Here is a 16,081-nt window from a genome sequence, read left to right as displayed (position 1 = left end):
GGACCCTTGAGGAACAGCACAGGGGAGAGGTGCAGAGGGGGACACCGATCCATCTAGGCAGACAGTACCAGGTATGACCTAAACCATTCCAGAGCAGCCCTCTGATACCAACATAGTGCTCCAGACAGGAGATTAATATGGCATGATCTACAGTGTCAAATGCAGTGGTGAGATCAAGAAGGATAAGGATAGCAGAATCTCCAGAGTCAGTAGCTAGTAAGAGATCATTAAAAACCTTAAGTAATGCTGATTCAGTGCTGTGGAGGACTTTAAAACCAGATTGGAGAGGTTCCAGGATGTTATGTGTATCTATAAAAGACTGCAGTTGTTGAAGCACAAGTTTCTCAAGAACTTTAGATAAAAAAGGAAGTTTTGAGATGGGTCTGTAGTTAGAAAGGATTGACGTGTCTAAGTTAGGTTTTTTAATCAACGGCTGTACAACAGCATGCTTAAATTTCCTTGGCACAACACCTGAGGCAAGGCTAACGTTCATAATCTCTAATATGCTGGAACCTGTAGTCTCAATTGTCTGTCTAATAAGAGGAGGAGGAAATGTGTCTGTTGTTTCAGATGAAATTTTCATTTGCTAGGAGAAGTAGCAATACTATCACACACTTCCACATGAAACACTGAAATGAAGAGCACCAAGCCACTGCACCCATGTGTGCCTGGTGGGAAAACTGCAGGGGGTCCAGCGGGTGTCCTGAGGCCTTCTTCAGATGGGCCAACACCAGACGTTCAAGCGACTTCATGAGTAGTGATGTCAGGGCGACAGCTCTGTAGTCATTCAGTCCAGTGATGAAGGCTTTCTTGCGAACCGGGATTGTGGTGGTGCGTTTGAAGCAGGTGGGAACTTCATACAGCTCCAGGGATCTGTTGAAGATCTGAGTGAAGACTCTCATCGTTGGTATTATTCCGGATAACACTTCACTTGACATGGAGCGAATCATATACAGGGTTTCTGTGGGTCCATAAAAAGTCTGTAATCTAATCCTCTGAATTTTAAGACTTAAAATGTGCCAAATTCACAGGTATTAAAATTGACGGCATTATTAATTTAGAGTTACAGTAGGGTCCATGGATTCAATTATCTGCAGTTTACTGCAGTCTGAAAAAAAGTTACAAAATTTCAGGGCAGATCATAAGTTTGAAATCACGTGCCGCGAGTACAGGTTGTAAGTCAGTGAGTACCTACTAAAGGCTACCAGGCTGCAAGCCAGTGAGTACCTACTAAAGGCTACCAGGCCGTAAGCCAGGGAGTACCAACTAAAGGCTACCAGGCCATAAAGCAGTGAGTACCTACTAAAAGCTACCAGGCCGTGAGCCAGTGAGTACCTACTAAAGGCTACCAGGCCGTAAGTCAGTGAGTACCTACTAAAAGCTACCAGGCTGTGAGCCATTGAGTACTTACTAAAGGCTACCAGGCTGTGAGCCAGTGAGTACTTACTAAAGGCTACCAGGCTGTGAGCCAGTGAGTAGCTACTAAAAGCTACCAGGCCGTAAGTCAGTGAGTAGCTACTAAAGGCTACCAGGCCGTAAGCCAGTGAGTACCTATAAAAGGCTACCAGATTGTGAGCCAGTGAGTACCTGCTAAAAGCTACCAGGCTGTGAACCAGTGAGTACTTACTAAAGGCTACCAGGCTGTGAGCCAGTGAGTACCTACTAAAGGCTACCAGGCTGGGAGCCAGTGAGTACCTACTAAAGGCTAACAGGCCGTAAGTCAGTGAGTACCTACTAAAAGCTACCAGGCTGTGAGCCAGTGAGTACTTACTAAAGACTACCAGGCTGTGAGCCATTGAGTACTTACTAAAGGCTACCAGGCTGTGAGCCAGTGAGTACCTACTAAAAGCTACCAGGCTGTGAGCCAGTGAGTACTTACTAAAGGCTACCAGGCTGTGAGCCAGTGAGTACCTACTAAAGGCTACCAGGCTGTGAGCCAGTGAGTACCTACTAAAGACTACCAGGCCGTAAGTCAGTGAGTACCTACTAAAAGCTACCAGGCTGTGAGCCAGTGAGTACTTACTAAAGCCTACCAAGCTGTGAGCCATTGAGTTCTTACTAAACACTACCGGGCTGTGAGCCAGTGAGTACCTACTAAAAGCTACCAGGCTGTGAGCCAGTGAGTACCTACTAGAAGCTACCAGGCTGTGAGCCAGTGAGTACCTACTAAAGGCTACCAGGCTGTGAGCCAGTGAGTACCTACTAAAGGCTACCAGGCTGTGAGCCAGTGAGTACTTACTAAAGGCTACCAGGCTGTGAGCCAGTGAGTACCTACTAAAGGCTACCAGGCTGTGAGCCAGTGAGTACCTACTAAAGGCTACCAGGCCGTAAGCCAGGGAGTACCTACTAAAGGCTACCAGGCTGTGAGCCAGTGAGTACCTACTAAAGGCTACCAGGCTGTGAGCCAGTGAGTACCTACTAAAGGCTACCAGCCCGTAAGCCATTGAGTACCTACTAAAGGCTACCAGGCCGTAAGCCAGGGAGTACCAACTAAAGGCTACCAGGCCATAAAGCAGTGAGTACCTACTAAAAGCTACCAGGCCCTGAGCCAGTGAGTACCTACTAAAGGCTACCAGGCCGTAAGTCAGTGAGTACCTACTAAAAGCTACCAGGCTGTGAGCCATTGAGTACTTACTAAAGGCTACCAGGCTGTGAGCCAGTGAGTACTTACTAAAGGCTACCAGGCTGTGAGCCAGTGAGTAGCTACTAAAAGCTACCAGGCTGTAAGTCAGTGAGTAGCTACTAAAGGCTACCAGGCCGTAAGCCAGTGAGTACCTATAAAAGGCTACTAGATTGTGAGCCAGTGAGTACCTGCTAAAAGCTACCAGGCTGTGAGCCAGTGAGTACTTACTAAAGGCTACCAGGCTGTAAGCCAGTGAGTACCTACTAAAGGCTACCAGGCTGGGAGCCAGTGAGTACCCACTAAAGGCTAACAGGCCGTAAGTCAGTGAGTACCTACTAAAAGCTACCAGGCTGTGAGCCAGTGAGTACTTACTAAAGGCTACCAGGCTGTGAGCCATTGAGTACTTACTAAAGGCTACCAGGCTGTGAGCCAGTGAGTACCTACTAAAAGCTACCAGGCTGTGAGCCAGTGAGTACCTACTAAAGGCTACCAGGCCGTAAGTCAGTGAGTACCTACTAAAAGCTACCAGGCTGTGAGCCAGTGAGTACTTACTAAAGCCTACCAAGCTGTGAGCCAGTGAGTACTTACTAAACACTACCGGGCTGTGAGCCAGTGAGTACCTACTAAAAGCTACCAGGCTGTGAGCCAGTGAGTACCTACTAGAAGCTACCAGGCTGTGAGCCAGTGAGTACCTACTAGAAGCTACCAGGCTGTGAGCCAGTGAGTACCTACTAAAGGCTACCAGGCTGTGAGCCAGTGAGTACCTACTAAAGGCTACCAGGCTGTGAGCCAGTGAGTACTTACTAAAGGCTACCAGGCTGTGAGCCAGTGAGTACCTACTAAAGGCTACCAGGCTGTGAGACAGTGAGTACCTACTAAAGGATACCAGGCCTTAAGCCAGGGAGTACCTACTAAAGGCTACCAGGCTGTGAGCCAGTGAGTACCTACTAAAGGTTACCAGGCCGTAAGTCAGTGAGTACCTACTAAAGGCTACCAGGCTGTGAGCCATTGAGTACCTACTAAAGGCTACCAGGCTGTGAGCCAGTGAGTACCTACTAAAGGTTACCAGGCTGCTTTCTTATTTACAAAATCCGTTCCACCTTAAATTGACATAATGCGTGATCTGCCTTATTGACAGCTGCTAAGAAAAATTTCACATTCATAAATTTACATAATGGAGCCAAAAAAATTACTTTTGCCGAATAATCTATAAAATGAGTTTTATGTAATTTCATCTTCGACGTCCTGCCAGGGTGCAGAAGGCAGGCATGGCTCCATGTTCATTGGTCTGTTTCAAGAAAGATGCTGCACTAAAAAAATACAGGTTGCACAGAGGCAGGCTGACGGCGTGGGGCTTGATCAGGGAAACATGGATCGTAGGGTGGATCTGACACATGGACACTGGCACCTTCAGATGCACTGCAGTGGGGCTGACAACCTTCGTAATGGGGAATGGAACCACGAGACAGGGAGCCAGCTTGATATGACAGCAACGACTGATATGTAAAGGCAGGTTCCAAACCCGCTGACCCACCCGAAAGAAGGGTTCCTGTGACAGGTCCCTGATGCAAAAGCTGCCATTTGCTGCTAAGAGAGCAGCAGTGACCTCCAAGCCAGTGTCCAGGTCCATTGATTGCAGTGCAGGAATTGATGAACTGACGGGACCATGACCTCCTCCTCCAATGCAGGGAACAATGGGGACTGGTAACCCAGACAGCACTGAAATGGGGACAGGCCTATAGAAGACACTGAGAGTGAATTATCTGCATATTCAGCCCAACACAAGCAGAGATTCCGAGTGCTTGGAGAGCGGGAGGCCAGCCATCATAGCATTCTCCCTAAATCCTGACTGACTCGCTCTGTTTGTCCATTAGTCTGAGGCTGCGACCCTGAAGAGAAACTGAGGGAATCACGAACAGTCTACAAGATCGCCTGCAAAACTGCGGACCCCTGTCAGAAACGACATCCGTCGGCAGACAAAGGAGTCGGAAAACATCATCAAGAAGGAGCTGAGCTGTCTCCTTACCTGAAGGTTACTTAGTTACACAAACTGTACAGCCTTTGAAGAGCGGTTCACCACTGTGAGGACCCCAATAAAACCCCTGGATGGAGGCAATCCAATGATGAAATCTAGGGCAATATGGAACCACGGGAAGTGAGGTGCAGGAAGCGATTGCAGCAACCCGGCTGGAGCTCGACAGGGATTCTCATTTTGCACATAGATAGAACAGGCAGCAGCAAAGCTGCAGATATCCTGGAGCATGGTGGGCAACCAGAGACACTGTTCAAGCAGGGTTCAGGTTCACTGGATCCCGGGATGACAGGCGAAAGGGGAGGAATGTCCCCACTGGAGAGTCTGGATATGCAGGAACTCAGGAACGAAAAGCTGGTTTGGTGGGGATCCCACAGGAACCATGACAAATGCTGCACTGCCTTAACAGCTTCCTCTTTCCTCCAAGTGACATCTGCAGTGAAACAGCTGGCAGGCAAGACTGGACCTAGATCTTCTCCTCCGCCATCATCCTCAAACTGCCTGGCCATATGCATAACTTTCCATGTATGAGGGTCATTATGACTTAACAAGAGATGCAAAAGTCGAGGTTTAATGGGTTTATCTTACTGAGTACTGTACATGCAAACTGAAAAACACAAATACGCAGATATTGACTTACATGTTTTATTTAGGAAATTGATTTGTTCTGCTGTACTGGGACTGAACCTTCTCCTTTTTAAACTAATGACATCCTCAACTTTTGAAAAGATACGGACACAAAGCACAGAGGTTGTTGGTAGAGCTAGATATCTATGGGCCAGTGTATAGAGATGGGGGATGTGCTTGCCAGTACACATAACCTTCGTGGGCGGTTGTAAATGGAAATGCTCTCATACTGGAGACCTGGGTCTCTTGCTTACATTTTTCATATTTATGTACTGAATAGCTGTAATATCAAACACTATCGCATTAAATGCAACCAACGAAACAGCTGGAAGTACAAGACAGACTTATTTTTTACGTAGGAATGTAACTGAAACAATACAAAGGTGAAGGGCACTGTGTAAATAAGCACAGCATGCTTTATTATATGAGTCACCCTCCAAGGTAAAGCTCAGTGTGGTGCGTCCAAGCACTATTGCTTTGAAAACTCGACACGTGATTCAACATGGTGTATCGAGCAGCCCGTCCATAATGTACCCTCAAGTAAAATGTTACCGACTAATGTTCCTGATATACCATGCTTGATAACGGTGGGCTTCTAAATATTTAGTCTAGTAAAAATCTGAGTATCAAATGAGTTCTTCTATCCCAAGCCACAGTCTAAAAGCAATGATACTGCCGCCGATTACATCTGTTCTAGGGAGATGCACTCCTATTGCCACTAGGGGAGCTGTCACCTTCTCTCAGTCCTGATAAATAATGTAATGCCGTCTAGGAAACCAATTCAGTTGAATTAGATGCGAGAAAATGTGAGAAATGTTCTGTTAGACAACAAAGTTAATTTAAGAAGAATGATTCGTTTTCAAAATTTTAGGTGTGTGGAACCACTGTACATGATTCAAATGAGAAAATTTTTTAATTATTTTTATTTTCAGTGTGGTTGGTTGAAACAAAATCGTCTGGATTTGTACATTGTGGACCTGCATCTTCCACCTCTGTTTGTAATGGAGTACTTTTGTGAGTATCTTCCCCAACACATAAGGTGAGTAATGAAACAGACAGGTGCAAACAATTCAAAGAACAAGGGAATTTCAAACTCAGATGAAGACAGGAGCAGTCTGGGTAATGTAGTCTGTTAATCCTGGCCTGTGACATATACAGCCCTACAGACCATATAGTTGGAAGGCTGCTATGGTTGACAGTTGGTGAACTGACTATTGAATATAAAGCTAACATTACTTTTGGTTTTTATTACAGAGTCAGACTGTGAAACACGGGAACCGGTTTATATACAACCATAATCATCTAAGCGATGGATCACCATTCCCATGGAGAGGTTTGGCTATAACATTTCAGTCTGTGATGCATGTTGTCCATGAATACCAGACACTGAAAGGCAGGAGAACTTAAGCTGAGTAACTGTTTTCAGCTGAAGGTTCTTGCAAATAACAGACAAAAAGTTCACTCTTTACAGTGCTCTTCCTCCAGCTACTTCCTTACTGCACTGCACCAAATGTTACAGATGGACTGTAACAGAACAGAATATCTTAGCAGACAAAACCTCACTCTCTACAGTGCTCTTCCTCCAGCTACTTCCTTACTGCACTGCACCAAATGTTACAGACGGATTGTAACAGAACAGAATAACTTAGCAGACAAGACCTCACTCTCTGCAGTGCTCATCTTCCAGCTACTTCCTTCCTGCACTGCACCAAATGTTACAGATGTACTGTAACAGAACAGAATATCTTAGCAGACAAAACCTCACTCTCTACAGTGCTCTTCCTCCAGCTACTTCCTTACTGCACTGCACCAAATGTTACAGACGGATTGTAACAGAACAGAATAACTTAGCAGACAAATAGCTCACTGCAGTGCTCTTCCTCAGGCTACTTCCTTACCATATCGCACTGCACCAAGTGTTACAGATGTACTGTAACAGAACACAATAACTTAGCAGACCAAAAGTTCACTCTCTACAGTGCTCTTCCTTCAGCTACTTCCTTACCATACCACACTGCACCAAATGTTACAGACGGATTGTAACAGAACAGAATAATTAAGCAGACAAAACCTCACTCTCTGCAGTGCTCTTCCTTCAGCTACTTCCTTACTGCACTGCAGCAAATGTTACAGACGGACTGTAACAGAACAGAATAACTTATCAGACAAAAAGCTCACTCTCAGCAGTGCTCTTCCCCAAGCTACTTCCTTAGCATACCGCACTGCACCAAATGTTACAGACGGATTGTAACAGAACAGAATAATTAAGCAGACAAAACCTCATTCTCTGCAGTGCTCTTCCTTCAGCTACTTCCTTACTGCACTGCAGCAAATGTTACAGACGGACTGTAACAGAACAGAATAACTTATCAGACAAAAAGCTCACTCTCAGCAGTGCTCTTCCCTAAGCTACTTCCTTAGCATACCGCACTGCACCAAATGTTACAGACATAATGTAACAGAATAACTCAATAATAAATATGTATAATAATATAGGATGCTGTGTTAGTGTATATTAGTCTATGCTGATTTTGCCATCATTGTGTTAATGTGATCTGTTGGGTCTTAAACTATTTTTCTTGCTGTCTATCTTGGACGCGTCTCTCTTTCAAAAGAGATTTTGAAAATCAGTGAGTCTAACCTGGTTAAATAAAGGTTTAATAATGATTCAGAACATAAACACACACATGTGCTTCTTATAGTGATGAATGAATCATAGCAGGTGTCTCCAGCAGCCACATAAGACTGTGAGCAGGAAAACTGCCTTCTGTTAACAGAAAGGACAGTGTATGTGTGGGAGTGACCATGTACAGGTTTGTGACATCTCACAAACACATCTCCAACTTCTACAGACCCAGACCTCGCTCACTGACCTCTTGCTGGATTATCTAAATGATCTCAGTGATGAAGAGTTGAAGGAGTTTAAACTGCGTCTCCCAGTGAATAAAGAGTTAAAGCCCCTTCCCAAGGGTCAGATGAAAACCTTGGGCAGAACAGACTTCGCTGAAATGATGATGAATTCCTACAGTAAAGCCGGGGCTCTCAAAGTCACGCTTGAGATCCTGAAGAAGATGAACCTGAATGACCTTGCTCAGAGACTGAAGGAAGACCTGCAGAAGTGTAATGATATTTTTAACATGTCATGTAAATGTAACATTTTTTAAGCTCTTGATAAACTAATATATTATATAGAGAAATGATGAAGAGTTTGTTTAATACTGATGTTGAAGAAAGAAATGAATTTGAAGTTCTTCCTTATTTCAGGTAAGCAAGCAGGAAGTGAGCAGAGTGACATGTTGGAGACGAGTAAGAGCTTTATGCTGTTCAGTGCGTGTATGTGGTGTTTCAGAAAGAAATATGTATGAGGTGAAATTTAAAGTTTCATTTATCACAGTGAAATAGTGCGTGTGTGTGTTTGTGTCTGTGTGTATGCGTGTGTGTGCGTATGTTTGTGTTTGTGTGTGTGCGCGTGTGTGTGTGTTTGTGTGTGTGTGCGTGTGTCTGTGTGTTATATATCCTTCCTCCCATTCTGGTCAAGATCGCGGTGAAAATTTGCATTTTCCTCTCATTTTTCTTCAGGGCAACTCATGTTGCACAAAATAAAATGTTCCTTGAAAGAGAAATTTGAGTGTGTGTATGAAGGGAAAGCTAAGGAAGGACAGCGAATACTTCTCAGTGAGATTTACACAGAACTCTACATAACTGAAGGTGGGACTGGAGCAGTCAATGATGAACATGAAGTGAGACAGATTGAAACAGCATCCAAGAAAAGGCGAACAGAAGATACTACAGTCAAGTGCAATGATATATTTAAACCCTTATGTGGGCGTGTGACACCTATCAGAACTGTACTCACTAAAGGGGTGGCAGGTATCGGGAAAACAGTCTCTGTGCAGAAATTTATTCTCGACTGGGCAGAAGGAAAAGCAAACCAGGATGTTCACTTCATATTTGCTCTTCCTATCCGGGACCTGAATTTGATTAAGGGTGAATACAGTCTGATTGAACTGCTTCACCGCTTTGTCCCAGAACTGAAATCACTTGATTCCACTGAGCTGTTTAGGTACAAAGTCTTGTTTATCTTTGATGGTCTGGATGAGTGTCGCCTTCCTCTGGATTTTCGGAACAATGAGAGCTGGTTTGATGTAACAACAAAAATGTCACTGGATCTGCTGTTGACTAACCTCATTAAGGGGAATCTGCTCCCATCCGCTCTCCTCTGGATAACCTCCCGGCCAGCAGCAACCAATCAGATACCTGCTAAGTATGTCCATCAGGTGACAGAGATACGAGGGTTCAGTGATGCCCAGAAGGAGGAGTATTTCAAGAAGAGATTTAATGATCAGAGCCTGGCCAGCAGGATTATCACACATGTGAAATCATCAAGGAGCCTCTTCATCATGTGCCACATACCTGTGTTCTGTTGGATTTCAGCCACTGTGCTTAAGAGGCTTTTTACTGAGAATGACAGGGGAGAAATTCCAAGGACTCTGACTGAAATGTACACACACTTCCTGATTCATCAGGCAAGTTTTAAAAAAGACAAGTATATGAAAAACTATGAAAGCAAGCTAAATGAAAACAGCAAGGAATTCCTTTTAAAACTTGGTAAACTGGCTTTTGACAACCTTGAGAAAGGCAATCTCATATTTTATGAGCAAGATCTGACAGAGAATGGCATTGATGTCGCTGAAACTTCAGTTTACTCTGGAGTGTGCACAGAAGTCTTTAAAGAGGAGTATGGGTTGTACCAGGAGAAGGTGTACTGCTTTGTGCATCTGAGCATCCAGGAGTATCTCGCTGCTTTATATGTGTTCCTGTCAAACTCATCAGCTGACCTGCTGAAGACTGCAGTGAATCAGGCATTAGAGAGCAAGAATGGACACTTGGACCTCTACCTCCGCTTCCTCCTGGGCCTCTCAACAGACTCCAGTAAGACTCTGTTACAAAGGCTACTGGGGCCGACAAAAACCAGCTCACATAACATTAGGAGTACAGTGAAATACATCAGGGAGAAAATAAAGGAGAATTTATCTCCAGAAAGGACCATCAACCTGTTCCACTGTCTGACTGAGCTGGGTGACAATTCTCTAGTAGAGGAAGTACAAAGATACCTGAATTCAGGAAACATTTCAGCAGATGACCTCTCACCTGCACAGTACTCAGCTCTGGCCTTTGTGATGCTGATGTCAGATGAGGAGCTGGATGTGTTTGACCTGAAGAAATACATCAGATCAGATGAAGAGCACTGCAGGCTGCTGCCTGTGGTCAAGAACTCCAGGACGGCTCTGTAAGTGACGTGGGGATGGGAAATCATGTCTGGTCTGGTAGTAATACATGAATAATGCTTGAAATGTGAAATATATATTATATATTTCTCCTCATGGATTAATAAGTGAGTTTTATTTTGATAATCACAGCTATAGCTGATGTATAGCAGTAGCTAATCTTGATCACAGCCTTTATAATGACTGAAGGTAGTGATGTCACTTTTTGTTTGTTACTACGTTTCCATTCCCATCCAGTCTGCCTTCTGATCACAGCACAGCATCCTAACCTGCTATAGAAACAGTGAGGGCTCTTTATCCACAGGGTGTATCAGTGGTATGTGAGTGTTATTGTCAGCAGGCGTGTTCATGTGATGGAGCCCAGAGCTGGGAGCTTCCGTATGACTGCTGTATCTGGCTGCTCACTGGCGCCCTCTGTTGGCCTCAGCTGCACCTGGCTGAGGATGTAACGACACATCTAGTCCGGCAGACATAGAGAAACATTGTTTAAAATATAAAATTAATATGTATACATGTAATTTATTTCCCCTCTTTTATCAAAAAGGTTCCTTTTTAATCTAGTTTATATTAACTGAAGGTAGTGATGTAGTAAAAACAAAAAGGCAAGATTTCCACGACCATCCTTTGTGTAACAAATAACCAAAGATACAGCATCATACAGAATGGTCCAGTTTTCATTAATAGTGGGAAAACCACTCATATTTGTTTCAGTTCTGGATGCTGTAGGAAGCATTTCTTTAAATACTGGGTGTGGTGCGTGACTCTCTGGGTTCAGACTTTGTGTTCATAAGCGGAAGGTCGCTGGTTCAGATCTCCTGGCTGGCAGAGTGATGTCATCACTGAGTCCTTGAGCTGCAGGGGTGCTGGATGCTGGCCGATCCTGCGCTGCGACCCCCAAACTTCCTCTCACCTGTATATGTGTCTGTGTGTCTCTTGGAGATCAAGATGGGAGGGGCGAAAAGACAATTTCCCCATGGGGGTGAATGAAGTATCATTATTCATAAATCATTCAAACAAACAATTTTCTAAAAGCCTATTTCACAGGACTGATAGCTCTCCGATTAGAGTATTGTTGGTTAGGGCTGGGCGATAAGTAAAAAAATGTGTATTTAGTTTAAACATATCGTAATAAATAATCATTTTGCCCCCCCCCCGAACATTGTGGGAATGGGAATGAATGGAAATTCAGTTCAGTTCAGATTTATTTGTGTACTGTGTTTTCACAACATTGCATCACCTCAAAGCACTTTACAGCATCCCTGCCCAAAGCCCCCAGTGAGCAAGTCAGGGGGGAGAGTGGTGAGGAAAAGCTCCATAGAAAGAAGAATCCTTGGGAGGAACCAGACTCAAAGGGGGAGCCCATCCTCCAGGGGGCAGCAGAGGAAGCCCTAACCCTAACCAGACTCAAAGGGGGAGCCCATCCTCCAGGGGGCAGCAGAGGAAGTCAAATGATCAAGATGGCAAAGTCCTAATTCACATTATCACTATCTTAACATTTCAGTCACGGGGGGCAGAGAGGTGATGACAGGCAAGTGCTGGAACTGCTTCAGATGGAGGGCGAACAGTAATACGGCAGCAGGGTAAACAGGGAAGATGTCACAGGCAGAAGGGTGAGCAGGCCGGAAGGACTCACAGGTAGTGGAGACGTCACAGACAGCAGGGTAGGTAGGATATCTGGCAGGACATGGCAGCATAAGTAGGAGGGAGAGGCAGGTGGGAACACAGGCATGGGGAGTCCCTGAATGTCAGCACTCCAATTCCACAAGGGGGTGTGAAGCTAGAGTGACAGACTGACAGTTCAGTTTATCCAAAGCCAATGGCACCGATCCCCACCCAGCTCTACACCTCACACTATAGGTCTGACTGGGAGTGAGCAGTTAGCTAGGGCTAGAACTAGTGTCCCTATAAGCTAAACTGAACAGGAGTGTTTTTAGTCTAGACTTGAATATTGAGAGTCAGCCTGAATCCCGCACATCCGCTGGAAGACTATTCCACAGCTGAAGAGCTCTATAAGAGAAAGCTCTGCAGCCTGCTGTAGCTCTTTCTGCCTTGGGTACTAACAGATATCCTGCTCTTTATGATGGAAGAAAGCCAGGAGGGTTGTATAAGGCCAGCAGATTACTAAGGTATTCTGGTGCAAGGCCATTCAGTGTTTTATAAATCAATAGCAGTATTTTGTAGTTAATCTGAGACCTAACTGAAGCCAGTGAAGGGAGCATAGAACAGGGCTAATATAATCAATTTTTTTAGTGTTCGTAAGAACTCTGGCTGCTGCATTTTTTTTCAGCTGAAGTTTATGTGAGGATCCAGATGGGCACCCAGAAAGGAAGGCATTACAGTATCCAGCCTGGCATTACAGTATCCAGCCCGGAAGTTATAAAGGTCTTAGTGTTTCCACTTCATGAAAGGAGAGCATCTTCCGAAGCTTGGCGAGGTTCCGTACATGATAGAACACAGCTTTAGTGATGCTTTTTATGTGAGCATCGAAACATAAATGTGAATCAACCAGAACACCGAGATCTCTGACCACTGTGTCAGGTCGGGTAGGAAGACCACCAAGGTTGAGGTTGTCAAACTTATTTTGAGCTGCCTTCGGACCAGTTAACAGTACTTCTGTTTTTCTGTGTTTAACATAAAGAAATTATTTGCCATCCAGCACCGGATATCTAGTCGACAGTCTTCTAACCGAGAGCTGTGATGCATCATCCGGCTTAACAGATATATATAACTGTGTATCATCAGCAAAACAATGAAACCCAACACCATGATTTCTGATAATGTGACCAATATATACAGTGTACAGTAGCGGGCCCAGAACTGATCCCTGTGGGACACCATTGTAGGAATTATTAGCTCAGGTAAATTTTAATATCTCCACCAATATGTTTTGAAATCAATTACATTTGAATTAATCATTATTTAATGATGTTTATTACCTAAATGTTATGCTGAATGGTTGGTTCCTCCAAACTCAATTGTGAATCCCCGTGAGTCGGTTAATGTGAGACTTACATGGGATTCACTAGTTACCAGTATCGCTTAGTAACCTGGGTTAGAAGGTTCGTCCAGCGAGCTGCATCACCAGGTAATGTAAACGATCGGTAGCGAAGCTCCCCTCACGGCCAATGAGAGGGAGCCTCACGATATTTCAGTCGAGTTTGAGGTTTTAGAGCTTAGTAGCCAAATCGCACAGAGGCAGGGACTATTGTGAGCACTCAATGAACAGAGGCTGAAGTGGTGTAAAACTGGAGTGATTTTCTATCGGTTTGATACCAAACATGCCATACCAGCCTAGTGGTTCACACCAAATACCATCTGTAATGATTAATTAATGATTACTTATATTATGTCATTATGTTATATTACTCACACCAGTCCCTGGTCTAAGTGGTCTAGGTTGCACCTCAATCAGAGGTTACCCTTTATACAGACATTATATGACATATTCTCATGTCAGCAGCACATCTTACCCTTAGGTAGGCATGGTAGAATACAAAGATCAGATAAGGGCTGCTGAGGAATGTGGAAAAGAAAAGGGGGGATGGTTTGTCAGTCAAAGAAAAAGAATCTTTGAAAGTTAGGACACATTACAAACATAACCTATCTGTATATTGAGACTAGTAGTCATGGGTAAATAAATATACAGATATACAACAGCCAAACTTAAAAGAAACTTTCTTTAGGGTGTTGGGTGAGTGGTATGTAAGGCAGGATGTCTGGGGAGGGGGTTGTGTGCCAAGTCGAGGGACCCCTATCCTTGAGGTCCACTCTGCTGTCTATAGGTCATTAAAACTTTGAGCAATAAAAGTTGGAGTGCTGGCCTCCCTTGTTATCTGTGTGTGTTTAAGTGTGTCTGTGTGTGTGGGGTCACTAACCCCCCTTTGATGCCTAGGCCAGCGAGTACCTCTCGTACCAGGGTAGGCCTTGTCTCAGGCCACCTGGAATTTAAGCTCTGTGCTATGTGCATGTGTGATCCTACACCAGATTTAAAATGAGTAACCTTAAAAGGGAAATACTGTTCTGCAAAGCAAGCACAGTTTGTGGAAACACGACCATAAAGTCATAAAGCAGGTTAACAGAACTGCTTAGGTTGTTAGAATGAAAGGAAGTTGGTTTACTTGTTTGCAGAGTGGAGGGGGTCTTGGCAGTATTAAATAATACCTACTTTTCTTTCTAGTAGAATAGATTACTGTAATGCCGCTGGCGGAGTGTTAACACGCACCAGTCACAGGGATCACATCACACCTGCTCTCACATCCCTGCACTGGCTTCCTCTGTCTTCTAGGATTGATTTTAAAGTTCAAAATAATTTGTAAATATTTACGTTGTTTAGCTCTGTCCTGCCTCAGTAACATGACTGTAAGGTATGTCCCAGGCAGATCAGTCAGATCATCCGGTAGTAATTTACTGATTATTCCTAAAACCCGGCTGGGGAGGGAAAGCTTTTAGTCACTATGGGCCCAAACTCTGGAACTCTCTCCCAGAAAACCTGAGAGCTACTGAATGTCTCAGTACTTTCAAAACTAGGCTGAAAAGGCATCTTTTCACCAACGCATATAATAATCTATGATAATCATCCATCCATCCATTTTCCAAACCGCTTGTCCTACTGGGTCGCGGGGGGTCTGGAGCCTATCCCGGATGCAATGGGCACGAGGCAGGGAACAACCCAGGATGGGGGGCCAGCCCATCGCAGGGCACACTCACACACCATTCACTCACGCATGCACACCTACGGGCAATTTAGCAACTCCAATTAGCCTCAGCATGTCTTTGGACTGTGGGGGGAAACTGGAGTACCCGGAGGAAACCCCACGACGACATGGGGAGAACATGCAAACTCCGCACACATGTGATCCAGGCGGAGACTCGAACCCGGGTCCCAGAGGTGTGAGTCAACAGTGCTAACCACTGCACCACCATGCCGCCCCCCTATGATAATCAGTTTTATTATTTTATGCTTTTATTAATATCAGTAATTGTGGGGGGGCGGTCGCTTCCCCCAGAAGACATAGGGGCTAGAGGCCCCTTTGAGGAGGGGCCCTTAAAGAGGAGATGGGTATTTAAAGTCCTTTATGATGGTTTTTAATTTTATTTTTTTAAAACATTTTTACTCTATTTTTATTTCTTTTGCGCTTATTGTTATTTATTCTGAGCTTATTTGAATTTCTTTTTCTTCTTTTTAAATGTTTGCAAAATTCTTTATAAACGCTGTGGCTAAAATGCGCTATATAAATAATGATTGATTGATTCAGATAGATAGATGAGAGAGAGAGTTTACTTTTAACCACCTTTATTAAACAGTTAGCAACCAATCCTAATCACAGCCCTGGCGGGGTCAGGGACACACTTAAAGCCGTGCCTGAGACTAAGATATGAAAAACTGAGTTGGGAAGCTCAAAATTCCCACCAGAAAGCTGCACTTGAATGACTGACATTCTGGCTGCTGACTCAGAGATAGAAGTTGCTGATGTGACAATACTGAACTTACAAGAATGGCGAACGCATGGT

General features: G+C 44.4%; 1 protein-coding gene and 1 long non-coding RNA gene across 4 annotated transcripts in view; one reads left to right on the top strand and one right to left on the bottom strand.

Annotated features, from left to right (window-relative positions):
* Positions 1-16,081, top strand: part of LOC125723834 (NACHT, LRR and PYD domains-containing protein 12-like) — a 360,722-nt gene that overhangs the window by 5,867 nt on the left and 338,774 nt on the right. For both annotated transcript variants that reach the window (XM_049000667.1, XR_007386982.1), the window contains 5 exons: positions 6,215-6,321; positions 6,537-6,615; positions 8,135-8,402; positions 8,547-8,588; positions 8,862-10,572. In XM_049000667.1, coding sequence (XP_048856624.1) covers positions 6,592-6,615; positions 8,135-8,402; positions 8,547-8,588; positions 8,862-10,572 — 2,045 coding nt within the window. In that variant the 5' untranslated portion in view covers positions 6,215-6,321; positions 6,537-6,591. Of the gene's footprint in view, positions 1-6,214; positions 6,322-6,536; positions 6,616-8,134; positions 8,403-8,546; positions 8,589-8,861; positions 10,573-16,081 lie in introns of those variants that run through there.
* LOC125723875 (uncharacterized) lies at positions 1,890-3,217 on the bottom strand. 2 transcript variants are annotated; one of them, XR_007387003.1, is made up of 4 exons: positions 3,100-3,217; positions 2,560-2,775; positions 2,272-2,415; positions 1,890-1,947 (listed from the first exon to the last, which is right to left on the bottom strand). It is a non-coding gene; the product is annotated as an uncharacterized LOC125723875 (long non-coding RNA). The 2 variants fall into 2 exon arrangements; XR_007387002.1 differs by lacking the exon at positions 1,890-1,947 and having other exon boundaries at positions 2,188-2,415.

Source organism: Brienomyrus brachyistius, unplaced genomic scaffold, assembly GCF_023856365.1.
Source record: "Brienomyrus brachyistius isolate T26 unplaced genomic scaffold, BBRACH_0.4 scaffold52, whole genome shotgun sequence".
Lineage (NCBI taxonomy): Eukaryota > Metazoa > Chordata > Actinopteri > Osteoglossiformes > Mormyridae > Brienomyrus > Brienomyrus brachyistius.
The sequence above is the reverse complement of the archived record's forward strand: the minus strand, read 5'-3'. Positions and strand labels throughout refer to the sequence as shown.